The sequence below is a fragment of the Hyla sarda genome, chromosome 1 (assembly GCF_029499605.1).
Source record: "Hyla sarda isolate aHylSar1 chromosome 1, aHylSar1.hap1, whole genome shotgun sequence".
Lineage (NCBI taxonomy): Eukaryota > Metazoa > Chordata > Amphibia > Anura > Hylidae > Hyla > Hyla sarda.
Window position 1 is genome coordinate 298101082 of NC_079189.1, and position 15157 is coordinate 298116238.

At 46.4% G+C, this 15157-nt stretch overlaps 1 protein-coding gene across 2 annotated transcripts in view; it reads left to right on the forward strand.

The window, feature by feature from the left end:
* The window catches only part of MIER2 (MIER family member 2), a 116128-nt gene that overhangs the window by 12477 nt on the left and 88494 nt on the right, over nucleotides 1-15157 (forward strand). For both annotated transcript variants that reach the window (XM_056518048.1, XM_056518047.1), the window contains exons 2-4: nucleotides 5910-5995; nucleotides 6068-6193; nucleotides 6298-6382. In XM_056518048.1, the coding sequence (XP_056374023.1) occupies nucleotides 5910-5995; nucleotides 6068-6193; nucleotides 6298-6382 (297 nt within the window). The remainder of the gene's footprint in view (nucleotides 1-5909; nucleotides 5996-6067; nucleotides 6194-6297; nucleotides 6383-15157) is intronic.

Sequence of the window (15157 nt, forward strand, 5' to 3'; positions counted from 1 at the left end):
TCAAAACTTTCTTTATTATAAGTCCATGCAGTACAGACAAATTCTCAGCTGCCGCTTAGGTGCCTAAGCAATCTTAATAAACCTTAATCATAGATTTTGCATGCATGAAGATGATGTGGGTGGAGGTAGGTCTGTGGTACATCCACCCTTGATAGTATGGCTAGAGTTCTCACTTCAAGAGTGTCATACTTTCCTATTCATTGGATGATGACAGGTGCCTTTTCCTATGAGGGTCATTTCCTCTGAGGGTTGTGAATAAAGCTTATATAATATCTATGCTCTTGATGGGGACAACTCCAGTGAATCGGAAAAAGACCACATTATGTGAACAAAATCAGTCAAGATCCTTCTAATACTGGCGCTACAGGCCCTTTAGGAAAAGGAGGACGAGGAGAGGTCGCCCTAGAAAGTGGAGGGGTGAAGAGTAAAACTGAGAACCTCTCGATTATTAATTTGTCCGATTATACTCTTGACTGTTCGACAATCTCCGTCCTCTCCAAAGCACTCAATTTTGGTTTAACAGAAAAATTTGATCCTGTTACATTTGAAATTGATTTACATAAAACCTTAGCGAAAAGTTGCCCTAATTTTTATTTTTTTATTTTTTTTAAGATAAGTTCAGGGATCCTAGGAGAGCCGAAGGAGAAATACCAGTCAGTATCGGCCCTCTGGGTTTCTCTGTACTAAATACAGCATCATAGGTTGAACTTGAATGCCTGGATTCAATGGTTGATTTATTGTTAGAAAACGATAATGATGATTTAATAGAGCACGATACTATATATGTCCCTGAATTTACTGGGGGTGTCAAATCAAGGTTTTGCCCCCGATAAATCCAGGGAGTAGCATTGACCTTTTTTCTAAAAGGGTGATTGAAGATATAAGATGTAGTATTGATGAAAAATTATTATATATCTGAGGCCATGAGACAATTGGGAGATACTAGATATTAAGGTAAATTAACCTCTAATCCTATTCCTAGATTAACAGAAAAATTGTGATCTCTCCTAAGACACTATGTAGAAATTAATGTTCTGTTTAAAAAAAACTGCTGAAAAACTTATATCTTTATACCCGAAAGTGGCAAACTGCTAAAGGTACACAAAAACGTTGGAGACCCCACTCGGGAGAGCTATTGTATCCGGAGTGGGGTCTCTAACGGAACCTCTATCCAAGTTTGTAGATTGGATTCGGCACCCCCTCCTGGCGAAGATGCCTGCATTGGTAAAAGATACCTATGAGTTTCTCCTTACTATGGCCTGAAAATTGTATCCTGGCCTCAATTGATATTGAATGTCTTTATACTAGTATCCCACAGATGGGTGCTGTAGAATCCGTAAGAGAACTATTGTCTTTTTCAGATAGAAGCCAGAATTATATTGATTTTGTTTGCGATGCTCCAGAATTTATTTTAACGGGCAACACATTCAAGTTCGGAGAGACATGGTATGCCCAAACAGGAGGTGTGGCAATGGGTACACCCTTGGCTTTTACACTAGCAAACCTCTACGTGGCCACCTTTGAGAAAAAGTATATTTTCACTAGTGAAAATCCGTACCTGAAATGTGTAGCCTGTTATCGTCGCTTTGTGGACGACGTGTTTATTGTCTGGACAAATACAGAGCTAGCCTTTATCGAATTTATCACGTATCTGAACAACAGTAACAAAATGAACTTGAAATTTACCCACAAAATCGGGCCGTATGAGTTAGAATGCCTAGATGTCATGGTAAGGAGTAGCAATAATGAAATAGTTACCCAGGGATACTGCAAGCCCACGGCTTGCAATGCATTGCTGTATTATCAAAGTTATCATCCCAATCACGTTAAAACAGCCATACCTTATGGACAATTTTTGCGACTAAAAAGAATTAACAGTAGAAATGAGGATTTTTTTTTATCCCAAGCAAATGATTTGAAAAAGCGCCTACGTGTAAGAGGTTATCCTAATTCAGTCTTAGAAGAAGCTATGACCAGAGCGAATAATCAAACTAGAACAGAATTAGGAACAGGAACAGGAATAGAAGTGGTAACAATCAACAAAAAACTAAAGATAAAAACGTAAGGAAGATAAATAATGGTCCTAATGAAACTGAAGCTACCCCTTTCAAATTCTGCTTTGCTTTTCAGTATAGTCAAATGGCAGAACAGATTAAAAAATCTATCAAAAATAACTGGTTTCTTCTGCAGAATGACACTGACTTTTCAGACTAAACATCTAATTTTCCTTTAGCCACTTTAAAAAAATGTAAGAGCGTTAAAGATTATCTTGTGACAAGTAAATTAAAAACTTCTAAAAATCAAGAAAATTAGTTAGGTAAAACAATTAGCCCCGGTAACTACCGTTGTGGAAGATGTAATTGGTGCAAATTTATTTACCTGGCTTTCCGCTTCAGGGTAGGTGTAGTCTGGGGAAGCACTGTTTGTCAAGCGCAAAATGGCTATTACCGTGCTACTTGTTTAACCCAATCTGGCATCCCGCCGTTGAAGCTTTTATGCACCCCGAATAAAGAAGTTCCGCACAACATCATAACTGTGAGTGCCTTCCATTACTCTTCAGTGCATACTGAAATTGTATCCCCACTACAGAGAGAGAGCACCACTGGTTTTGTGCATACACCTGTGTTCCATTGCTCTGACAGCTTGGACTGTGATGTTGTATGAAGTCTATGCTACTCAGTGAGTACCGATCACTTTCACTACTCTGTTTCACCTCCTTTTTTAGGTACTTGACGGATAAATTTCTTGGGGATCAGGTTGTGTTTAATGTGTTGGGGCAACTTCAACAAAGTGTTCACTGCACTAGGAGACACGAAATGAGTGCTAGCTGGATGCACTGTACAAGGACATGTGACAGTGCTTGGTTTGATGACACTAGAGCTTCCTGAGAGAATTTTTACATCATGTTACTTGGTCAAGAATAAATTCTTAGTCTGTTGTGAGTTGACCTCAGGTACTATGTTCTCAAACATACATGACTTTGTCATCTCTGACCACACCTCCACGTGTGTGCAAGGTAAAGATTTCATTTGCACGTTCCTTCACATCTTTTCAAAGATGTCACTTTCGGGGATGCTTTACTTTACAGAGGTGGAGGCTGGAGTTCACCTTCAAAATCATGGAGAGGGACTCTTATCCTTTCTTATATTGGGAGATCGAAAAAGCTGTTATTAAGAGAAAACACGCTCTTAATAACAGACGCTTAAGAATGCCTACGCTATGTACCTGCAACTCCTTACTCCCATCGCTTGCGAGAACTGGAGACATGCTTTAAACTTCCTTTGACCTATGGTCTTAAAGGAAATGCCAGTAGTGTTGCTCATTGTTTTATAGGGGTCTGTTCACGTATGGTTTCAAGGCTGGACACCTCTTGGCTCGTCTGGCTAAGGGACAGTTAACTCCTTCCCAACACATCAGTACTCTGAGCGATTCCTCCTGCCTGATCAAATGCTAATTGCTTCATTACTTTGTGATTATTATAAAGATCTTTACAGGGCCCCACTGGACATAACACGTTAATTTTGCAGTCTGTCTTATCTTCCTTGTCGGACTCGCAGAAAGTGATGCGACCATTAAAACAATAAGCAACTCAAAGGCACCAGGCCCAGATGGGTATTTCAGCGAATTTCTTTTAAGACCCCAGTAGATCGCATTGTATTCCCACAAACGCAGCACTTTAACAAAATGCTGACTACTAAATTTTTACCCCCCTAATTCTCACTTGGCATACATAAAACTCTTGTTGAAAACTCTTGCTCCTACTGACCAATATCGCTTATTAATTAAGTCCTCAAAATCATTGCAAAGTTCATGGTGACAAGCCTGAGTGACCATCTACCAGGTTTGGTGGGACTATCACTGGAAGGGTTTATTAAGGGAGGTTTTGCTATCTTTAATTTAGGCAAGGTTCTTACAATCTTGGATAGGGTGCAGCATTGTCTCCACCCAGGTGAATTGCTGATTTTGGTTTCCCTCAATGCGGAGAAAGCTTTTGATATTCACGTTGGGGTTGGCTGGGGCACTGCTGGAAAAGTTTGGGGTGAAAGGGACGTTCCATTCTTTCCTAATGAGAATGTACTGTTACCTGTGGCTCAACTGAATGTGATGGCTAATCTTTCAGATTGTTTTCCACTGTGTCGTATAACCAAGCAGAGGAGCCCACTGCCCCCCCTTCTAAATGATTTGACCCTGGAGCCCCCAATAAGACACCTTAGGATTCCGACCTGTTTCAGGGGATTAAGGTTTCTGCATGTACGGTCAAAGTGGTGGTGAAGAAGAGTGAAATATTGGAGCTCGGGTGCAAATAGCCCTGTGCCTTTTGAAAATCATTGGGATTAGGACTAAATGTAGTCAGGAGTCATGTTACTTATCTAGAGATCAAAATTGGCAAGTTTGCAAGCTTGTTTTATAATCTGAATTACCCGCTCCTCAAATTCTGCATCACTGAAAGTTCCCAACAGCACAGACATCTCCATAATTAAATGAAAGAAGTTTGGAACAACCAGGACCCTTCTTGGAGCTACTAAACCAAGTATTTGGGAGAGAAGGCCTTTAGTAAGAAAGCTGACCAAGAAACCAATGGTCAAAATTTCCAGATGTTCAACCATCACTGCCACACTCCACAATGAGTGACCAGAATGAAGCACGTATCGCAAATATAATACCAATAAAAAGTACAGCTTATCCCGCAAAAAATAAGCCCTCACTCAATGGTGTCGGACTTAAAATAAAAAAAATTATGGCTGTTGGAAAATAAATGGCAGAAAAAGAATTTTGCTCAGAAAAGGAAAAAGAATATAGAAAGCTATATAAAATGGGTATCACCATAATCGTATTGACCCACAGAATAAATATAACATCAATTTTCCCGCAGAGTGTACACCGTTAAAAAATGCCAGAACTTTCCAGTTTTTCACAAAAAATGCTGCATGTGTCAACAAAAATGCACCACTTATATAAAGTACAATATGTCACGAAAAAAACAATCTCAGAATCACTCTTCTCAGAAAAAGCGTTCTAAAGTTATTACCATTTAAAGAGACACATGTCAAGTTAAAAAAAATATATGGGTCCGTCCTTAAGGGGTTAAATTTGCTTAAAGTTCTATTATTATATGTTTTCATTATCATGTATTGAGTGCATAATGATGGGGAACATCATTGGAGAACTACATTTTATATTTTTTTTTTTTTTTTTTTTTTACTTTAGCACAATACAAAATGTGAAAAGGTCTGAAAACTTTCCAAATGCATTGTACTACTGGAAATGGCATGTTTGTCCCTGTTATGTTGCTTGTAGCAAGGGCAGCATAACTAAGCTGACGGATTCCCCTTAAAGGGTTCTCCCCTGGCAAACTTTTTTTTTTTTTATCAACTGGTACCAGAAAGTTAAACAGATTTGTAAATTACTTCTGTTAAAAAATATTAATCCTTTCAGTACTTATCAGCTGCTGTTATGATCCACAGGAAGTTCTTTCCTTTTTGAATTTCCTTTTTGTCTGATCACAGTTCTCTCTGCTGACACCTCTGTCCATTTTAGGAACTGTCCAGAGTAGGATAGGTTTTCTATGGGGATTTGCTTCTACTCTGGACAGTTGCTAAAATGGACAGAGGTGTCAGCAGAGAGCACTGTGGCCAGGCAGAAAGGAAATTCAAAAAGAAAAGAACTTCCTATGGATCATACAGCAGCTGATAAGTACTGGAAGGATTAAACATTTTTTAACAGAAGTAATTTACATATCTGTTTAACTTTCTGGCACCAGTTGATTCCATTTTTTATTCCAGTGGAGTACTCCTTTAAGGCTAAGATGGATATGCTATATATGACTGGTGTGTGTTGTGGGGGGCAACATGCAGTACAGCGTGGATTTCATTTAAGTCTGTAATCTTTTTACCTTCTCCATCCTTTAGTGGTCTCCTTCCAAAAAGGGTTAAGAATAGCTGAGATCCTGGCGCAGGAGGAGCAGGAACCATTGTGGGCCACTGGGGACACACCGGTAAGAAGCGAATAGAAGGTAGTGTTATTATAGGATGTAACTTTACTTGACATATTCTTGTTTGTTTTTCAGGAAGTGGAATCCGAATTTCATGACTTATTGGCATTTTACGGCTATGACAATTCAGACTGTTTATCAGACAGTGAAGTAGATAATACTCAACCTGAAGCCACACAGCCTATTGGTTTTCTACAACCGGTAAGACTCACAGCAAAAGCGAAGGTCACAGATAAAATATCTTTTTGTAGAGAATATTGTAAAGTGAAGATTTTGAGCATATAATATCTATATTTATTGTTCAGGAGCAAGTATCCACTGAACCTACACAGATGTCTCCCTCCTTGACTTCAGGGGGGTCCACTGAACTCTCCCCATGCTTTGCTGACTGTAAGTGTGATGCATTTTCAAACACTTTCTTCACATTGTATGTATGCATGCATGTATGTATATATATTATATATATATATATCCATATTTAATTTTTTATTATTAATTCATGTCTGAATTTCAGAGATGACAACATTTATACTGATGATATTTGATGCTTAGGTATTTCAGCCTACAAAAAATACAGAGGCCTTATTCACTCACAAATCACAAATTAAAAGAAGCCCCAATAATTTGACATTTAATTTTGAATCTTTGAGGTATTATGGAGTCCATAATGAAAGTGTTAAACTGGACTGCTAAGCATAGAAAGTAGGGATTTTATTAACTAAATGGACACGGTTATGTTAGAAAAACTTTTGACTTGTCTTTCATTCAGGGCCTGAACACTTGACCACTTCAAACTTTTTTTTAAGTGACAGGTACACTTTAAAGGGGTACTCCGGTGCTTAGACATCTTATCCCCTATCCAAAGGATAGGGGATAAGATGCCTGACCGCAGGAGTCCCGCGGCTGGGGACCCCCGTGATCTTGCACGCGGCACCCCGTTTGTAATCAGTCCCCGGAGCGTGTTCGCTCCGGGTCTGATTATGGGCGATCACAGGGCGGGCGGCGTGTGACGTCACGCCTGCGCCCCCGTGTGACGTCACACTCCGCCCCTCAATGCAAGCCTATGGGAGGGGGCGTGACGGCTATCACGCCCCCTTCTGTAGGCTTGCATTGAGGGGCGGAGTGTGACGTCACACGGGGGCGCAGGCGTGACGTCACACGCCGCCCGTCCTGTGATCGCCCATAATCAGACCCGGAGCGAACACGCTCCGGGGACTGATTACAAACGGGGTGCAAGATCACGGGGGTCCCCAGCAGCGGGACTCCTTTGGATAGGGGATAAGATGTCTAAGCACCGGAGTACCCCTTTAAGTTACAAGTTATACTGAATCTCTAAAAACAAGATTACACAGTATATGAATCTGTTTATCATGCTCTATTATGTGATGCCATTGGTTTAAGCAGAATTTTTTATATTGGCAGTTACCACTTAAGACTCAAATCAGTAGTTTTGGGTGGTTTATTTTTATTCCACCCCTCTTTTTTATCAGTTTAGTTTACACTATATGCTATTTATTCCACTATACAAAACTTGATTCCATTTTGAATTTTATGATACAAAATAAATCTACTCATGGTTTTTCTACATCATTCTACACTCAATACATAATGATAGTACTCCAAATTGATAACTGAAGGCTAGAAATAGGATAAACTAAAATTTGTATTGGTCCTAAGCTTTTAGACCTTCAGTTACCAAGATCACTGCAGCCTCCATAATTCTTCAATGGAAGAAATTTAGAACAACGAGGACACTTCCTAAGCTTTCTGTTCCACCAAACTATTCAGGGAAGAAGGGCCTTGGCGAAAGAGTTGACCCAGAACCCAATGTTCTCTCTAGCTGAGATCCAAAGATTGAGTGTGCAAATGGGAGAAATTTCCAGAAAGTCAAACAGCACTCCACCAATTTGGGCTTTAGGTTGACCAGAAAGTAGCCTCTCCTCAGTAAAAGACACATAAAAGCCTGACTGGAGTTTGCAAAAAAAAACCTGTGAAAAAGAAGATTGTCTGGACTAGTAAAACCAAGATCGAACTGGCCTCGATTCTATGCGCCATGTCTGAAGAAAACCTGACTCTGCTCATTATCTCCCCAAACCCATCCCTACAGTGAAGAATGGTGGTGGCAGCATCATGCTGAGGGGATGCTTTTCAGTGACAGGAAAAAAAAACAGACTGGCCGGGAATGAGGGAGAGCTAGATGGAGCAGAGTAAAGAGACATTCTTAAAGGAGAAGTCCCATTGGAAAAAAAAATGTCTTTAATGCCCGGGCTGCCTTAAACTAAAACGATAGAGAACTGTCTCTGTATCTTACTCTGCTCCTCCTCTGGCATCTTCCTGGTCCGGTTGTGGTCAGCGCATCAGGCTGCTATTCAGCAAATCACTTGCTGCAATGATGTCCCGCCCTGGCCGCAGTGTAATGCATGGAGCCACGGCATTGATCAACCAGGTAACTTTCCTTGTGTCGACCTTTGGGACCGACGCAACACCACCTCATGGGTCTCAGGAACACACTCTTCTTCAGGAGCCCTTTGTGCTTCCAAAGTAGAAGGACACTCTTGCAGACTGGATTCAGGAATTGTACTTGGCCCTGGACTTACTGGGTCCATCTGAATCCAGAATGAAAGCAGCTGCAACGGGAGAGAGGTCCTTGGTATGGTATAGCACAGAAGACTGCAGGTTGGTTAGAGGAGAACATTGGTACATCCATTGACGGGTGGATTCCTTCTCCTGGTACATACTCCTTCATGGGTCTAGCAGCTGTGGGAGGAGGAGCAGGAGGCTCAGGCAGATCTTCTCTGAGGCACAGTTTTATGCGATTTCGATGGACCACCTGCAGTTCGTAGCCAGTCTTCTGGACCTCATAGACATCGGAGTCTGAATATGGCACTGTGGTAATAGTGTAGGGTTCTGTTTCCCAAATGGAGTCCAACTTATGCGTCCTTGGGAACTTCCGCAGCCATACTCTATCGCCTAATTGTAAAGGCTTGGCAGAGCCGTAATGATTATAGTCAATCTGCTGTCTTTCTTGTGCCTCGTCCATTTTTGTTTCAACAATCTCCTTTTGCTTCTTGGATTCTCCTCTGATGATCAGAGAACCAGTCTTGTGAAACCTGTGGAGTGTTGTGGCGCTTTTAGCCCAAATGTTCGGTCTTTTGGCAGTTGTCCATGCCGTCCCATCATCAGGAAGAATGAAGTGTACTCAGTGGAGCAATGGATGGTATTTTTGTAGATCTCCAACAACTCTGGCAACAGCCGAGGCCACTCTTCATGCTTGGACACTGACGCTGCTCAGAGCATATGTATGAAAACCTGATTGATACGCTCACATAATCCATTCCCCTGGGGGTGGTAAGCTGAAGTCCGGAGCTTCTTGCAGTTGTGGAACTGACACAATTCCTGGAACAGTTCAGCCTCGAAGGCTGTTCCGCAATCTGTGAGGACCGACTCCGGACATCCCAGGGTCTGGACCCAGTTGGAGTAGAACATCTGTGCAGCGGTCTTCGCTGTGAGGTCCTTGACAGGTACTACCACCACCCACTTGGAGTAGTGATCCACCATGGTGAGAGCGTAAATGTATCCAGACCGAGTAGGGGGCAACTTTACATAGTTCAACACGACCAGCTGGTTAGGCCCTTTGCTTTGGATGGGGTGAAGAGGTGCTCTTGCATCCTTGCAGAGATTCTTGGTGATGTTACAAACAGTACATTCACCACACCATTTTTCGATGTCACTTTGCATCCCGATCCAATAAAACCTCTGTCTGATAGTGGACTCGGTCTTGTGGATTCCAAAGTGTCCTGACTGATTATGGTAGACGTTAAGGACCTTTGCAGCATCTCTTCGGTGAATCAGAATCTGATGGAGTCGCTCACCAGAGACTAGGGCTGTATACCGGTTCATACCGAATACCGAAATTTTTGTCCTGCAGGATATGAATTTTTCTCCATACCGCAACACCAGTTGGGAATGAATGAATTATCAGCCTAGCGCCGCTGCGCTGTCCCCATCATATGTGACCCGCGAGCGCTGTTCTGCCCCCCCCCCCCCCCCCCAATTAATTATCATACCAGTGCTGCACTGTCCCAGTTGAGGAAGTAATCACCCGCAAGCACTGCCCTCCTCGTCCTCATGTTTGTTGCGGCAGCCGGCGCTGACACTCTATAGCTGTATCCCTATCCCCGGGCTGCAAAAGGTAAACAAAATCAACTTGAACTCGCCTTCCCCGTCGGTCAGGACCAGCTTCGTATGGAATGGAACGTCGGACAGCCGTCAGCCTATCACCGGCCGCAGCGATGTTCCGCCTCGGCCGGTGATAGGTTGAGCGCACTATCATGTAAGAAGCCAGCTTCTTACATGACAGTGGGCTCAGCCTATCACCGGCCGAGGTGGAACATCGCTGCGGCCGGTGATAGGCTCACGACTGTCCGACGTTCACGTCCCCAGGAAGCCTGGAGGCCCAACGCTGTTCAATAGCTCACAACTTGACAGTATTAAGATGGGCCAACGGATTGTTGTCCATGTAGACGTTGAAAGGTGTAGCTGCTAGATAGTCCTTGAATTTTTCGGTCACTGCCCAGACCAAGGCGAGGAGCTCCAATTTGAAGGAACTGTAATTGGAGTTGTTCTTTCCTTCGCGGTACCCTGGAGGAGAGCTGTAAGGGGTCCAGCAATTAGTGCGAAGTGAGGAATGAAGCGGCGGTAGTAGCCAGCAAATCTTAGGATGCTCCTAACGCCCTTCACCATGCGTGGGGTAGTCCAGTCTTTGACAACACTAACTTTTCAGGGGTCAGGTTGAACCGCCTCCGTGCTGACGACATGACCTAGATAGTGGACCTGCGGTTTCAACAGATGACATTTAGAGGGTTTACTCTTCAGTCCATGACGAATCAAGACTTGGAATACCTCTGTCAAGTGGTCAAGATGCTCCTGATAAGTCTTGGAATGTCATTCAGATATAACAGCATGCTTTGGAAGATGAGATGCCAGGCATTGCTCCATCAAGCATTGGAAGGTAGCAGGGGCATTGCATAGCCCAAAGGGCATACTCTTCAATTCAAATAACCCCATTGGAGTCACGAAAGCAGTCTTCTCTCGGTTCTCTTCAGCCATCGGCACTTGGCAATATCCACTGGTTGTCACGATTCGGCTTCCAGGTAGTGGATCCTCTGTGTCAGCGAGGGATTGGCGTGGACCGTGCTAGTGGACCGGTTCTAAGAGGCTACTGGTATTCACCAGAGCCCGCCGCAAAGCGGGATGGTCTTGCTGCGGCAGTAGCAACCAGGTCGTATCCACTAGCAACGGCTCTACCTCGCTGACTGCTGAGAAGGCGTGGGACAGAAGGACTAGGCAGAGGCAAGGTCAGACGTAGCAGAAGGTCGGGGGCAGGCGGCAAGGTTCGTAGTCAGGATGGGTAGCAGAAGTTCAGGTACACAGGCTTTGGACACACTAAACGCTTTCACTGGCACAAGGCAACAAGATCCGGCCAGGGAGTGCATGGGAGGAGGTCAGATAAAGGCAGGGAGCAGATGGGAGCCAATTAAGCTAATTGGGCCAGGCACCAATCATTGGTGCGCTGGCCCTTTAAGTCGCAGAGAGCTGGCGCGCGCGCGTCCTAGAGAGCGGAGCCGCGCGCGCCAGCAGATGACAGCAGGGGACCGGGACGGGTAAGTGACCTGGGATGCGATTCGCGAGCGGGCGCGTCCCGCTGTGCGAATCGCATCCCCGACGGCCATGACAGTGCAGCGCTCCCGGTCAGCGGGACTGACCGGGGCGCTGCGGGGAGAGAGACGCCGTGAGCGCTCCGGGGAGGAGCGGGGACCCGGAGCGCTAGGCGTAACAGTACCCCCCCCCTTAGGTCTCCCCTTTTCTTTGACCGGCAACTGCCTCCCCTGGGATGAGGACACCGGGAAAAAATGGAGGGTTTCCTCAACGGCAGGCAGTACAGCAGGAGTGGGAATGGGGAGGGAGGGCAGAGGGCGAAGCCTGGCACGGGGCAGTGTGACACCAGGACGGGGGCCATGAGGAGGCACAGAGGTTTGCCTGACGGGACTGGGAGGGGGGGAGAGGCACTTCCTATGGCAGGCAGAGTCCCAGTTCTTTATCTCCCCGGTGGTCCAATCAAGGGTGGGGGAATGAAGCCGGAGCCATGGCAGACCGAGGAGGACCTCAGAGGTACAACTGGGGAGAATGAAGAACTCAATCCTTTCGTGGTGGGGTCCGATAGACATCAGGAGGGGTTCTGTGCGGTAACGCACGGTGCAGTCCAATCTGGCTCCGTTGACCGCGGAAATGTAGAGCGGTTTGGCGAGACGGGTCACCGGGATGCTGAATTTATTAACAAAGGACTCCACAATAAAATTCCCGGAGGCACCAGAGTCCAAGCAGGCCACGGCTGAGAGGGAGGAGTTGGCTGTAGGAGAAATCCGCACGGGCACCGTGAGACGTGGAGAAGAAGACTTAGAACCAAGAGATGCCACACCCACGTGAGCTGGGTGCGTGCGTGCGTTTCCCAGGCGTGGAGGACGGATAGGGCAATCCACCAAGAAATGCTCGGTACTGGCACAGTACAGACAGAGATTTTCTTCTCTACGGCGATTCCTCTCTTCCTGGGTCAGGCGAGACCGATCCACTTGCATGGCCTCCTCGGCGGGAGGCCCAGGCATAGACTGCAAAGGATGCTGTGGGAGAGGTGCCCAGAGATCTAAGTCTTTTTCCTGGCGGAGCTCTTGGTGTCGCTCAGAAAAACGCATGTCAATGCGGGTAGCTAGATGGATGAGTTCTTGGAGGTTGGCAGGAATCTCTCGTGCGGCCAGCACATCCTTGATGCGACTGGATAGGCCTTTTTTAAAGGTCGCGCAGAGAGCCTCATTATTCCAGGATAGTTCAGAAGCAAAAGTACGGAATTGTATGGCGTACTCGCCAACGGAAGAATTACCCTGGACCAGGTTCAGCAAGGCAGTCTCAGCAGAAGAGGCTCGGGCAGGTTCCTCAAAGACACTTCGGACTTCAGCAAAGAAGGACTGGACTGTGGCTGTGGCAGGATCATTGCGGTCCCAGAGCGGTGTGGCCCAAGACAAGGCCTTTCCTGAAAGAAGGCTCACTACGAACGCCACCTTAGACCGTTCTGTAGGAAACAAGTCTGACAACATCTCCATATGCAGGGAACACTGAGACAAAAATCCACGGCAGAGTCTGGAGTCCCCATCAAATTTGTCCGGCAGGGACAAGCGGAGGTTAGGAGCGGCCACTCGCTGCGGAGGAGGTGCAGGAGCTGGCGGAGGAGATGGTTGCTGCTGTAGCAGAGGCAGAATTTGCTGTAACATGGCGGTCAACTGCGACAGCTGCTGTCCTTGTTGGGCAATCTGCTGTGATTGCTGAGCGACCACCGTGGGAAGATCAGCGAGACTTGGCAGCGGCACCTCAGCGGGATCCATGGCCGGATCTACTGTCACGATTCGGCTTCCAGGTAGTGGATCCTCTGTGTCAGCGAGGGATTGGCGTGGACCGTGCTAGTGGACCGGTTCTAAGAGGCTACTGGTATTCACCAGAGCCCGCCGCAAAGCGGGATGGTCTTGCTGCGGCAGTAGCAACCAGGTCGTATCCACTAGCAACGGCTCTACCTCGCTGACTGCTGAGAAGGCGTGGGACAGAAGGACTAGGCAGAGGCAAGGTCAGACGTAGCAGAAGGTCGGGGGCAGGCGGCAAGGTTCGTAGTCAGGATGGGTAGCAGAAGTTCAGGTACACAGGCTTTGGACACACTAAACGCTTTCACTGGCACAAGGCAACAAGATCCGGCCAGGGAGTGCATGGGAGGAGGTCAGATAAAGGCAGGGAGCAGATGGGAGCCAATTAAGCTAATTGGGCCAGGCACCAATCATTGGTGCGCTGGCCCTTTAAGTCGCAGAGAGCTGGCGCGCGCGCGTCCTAGAGAGCGGAGCCGCGCGCGCCAGCAGATGACAGCAGGGGACCGGGACGGGTAAGTGACCTGGGATGCGATTCGCGAGCGGGCGCGTCCCGCTGTGCGAATCGCATCCCCGACGGCCATGACAGTGCAGCGCTCCCGGTCAGCGGGACTGACCGGGGCGCTGCGGGGAGAGAGACGCCGTGAGCGCTCCGGGGAGGAGCGGGGACCCGGAGCGCTAGGCGTAACACTGGTCAAATCCAATGTGGAGAAATACGCGGCTGATCCCAAAGCAGCTAAGGACTCTTAGATCTTGGATAAAGGGTGGGCATCTTTGTGTGTGATGTTATTCAACTACCGATAGTCCAGGCAGAAACGGATAGTCCCGTCTTCTTAACAAGGGCCAACGGAGCGGCCCAGGGACTCTGAATTTCCTGGATGATGTCAGCCTCCTTCATTTCAGTCAACATTTTCTTTACTGTCTGGTACATACCCGGGGCTACCAGGCGGTATCTCTCCTTGATTGGGGAACTATTGCCTGTCAAGATGCGGTGTTGTATCATAGTAGTCCGGCCAAAGTCGGTGGGGTGCTTGCTGAAGGCCTCCTGGAACTGTTTGGCCACTTGAATGACTCCACCAACCTGTTCTCTTGGGGTGCTCTCATCCCCCACTTGGAGCTGGGTCGACCAGGGCTCAGGATGACTGGTGTTAGATCCATGAACTGTCTGGGCTGTTCAATGTCGGCCACCTGTGTCCTGGTGAGGATGTCCTTTGGCCCAAGATTATAGAGTTGAGCAACAGGAGGATACTTCGGCAGCATGGTGGCGGCATCAGATAGGTTGACTACATGGACCGGGACTTGAAACCGTAACCAGGCTTCTCGCTACTCGGACTAAAGGATAGTCTTCCAGCTGTATCAGCTCCAGCAATGCTTGGTAATCTTGGTTCTTGATCCCAGATCGGGCACGGCACCAGATGATGGTTTCTGTATGAGGCTGCAAGACTACTGACCCGATATCCTGAATCCTTACTCGGCAGAGCTCTCCCTGGCATTTGATGAACTTTTGCTCTGCTTTAAGAATCTTCAAGTGGTGTTGCGCAGCCCTCCGGCCTGAAGAGGACATGTGAGGGAGAGAGGCATGCAAAGAACCTACTATTTCGTCAAAACAGTGTCTCATAATGTTCATGCCTAATATGAACTCTGCCACCCCCTTATCGACTACATTAGTCACAATTACTCCTTGTCCTCTGAGGACATACTCTCC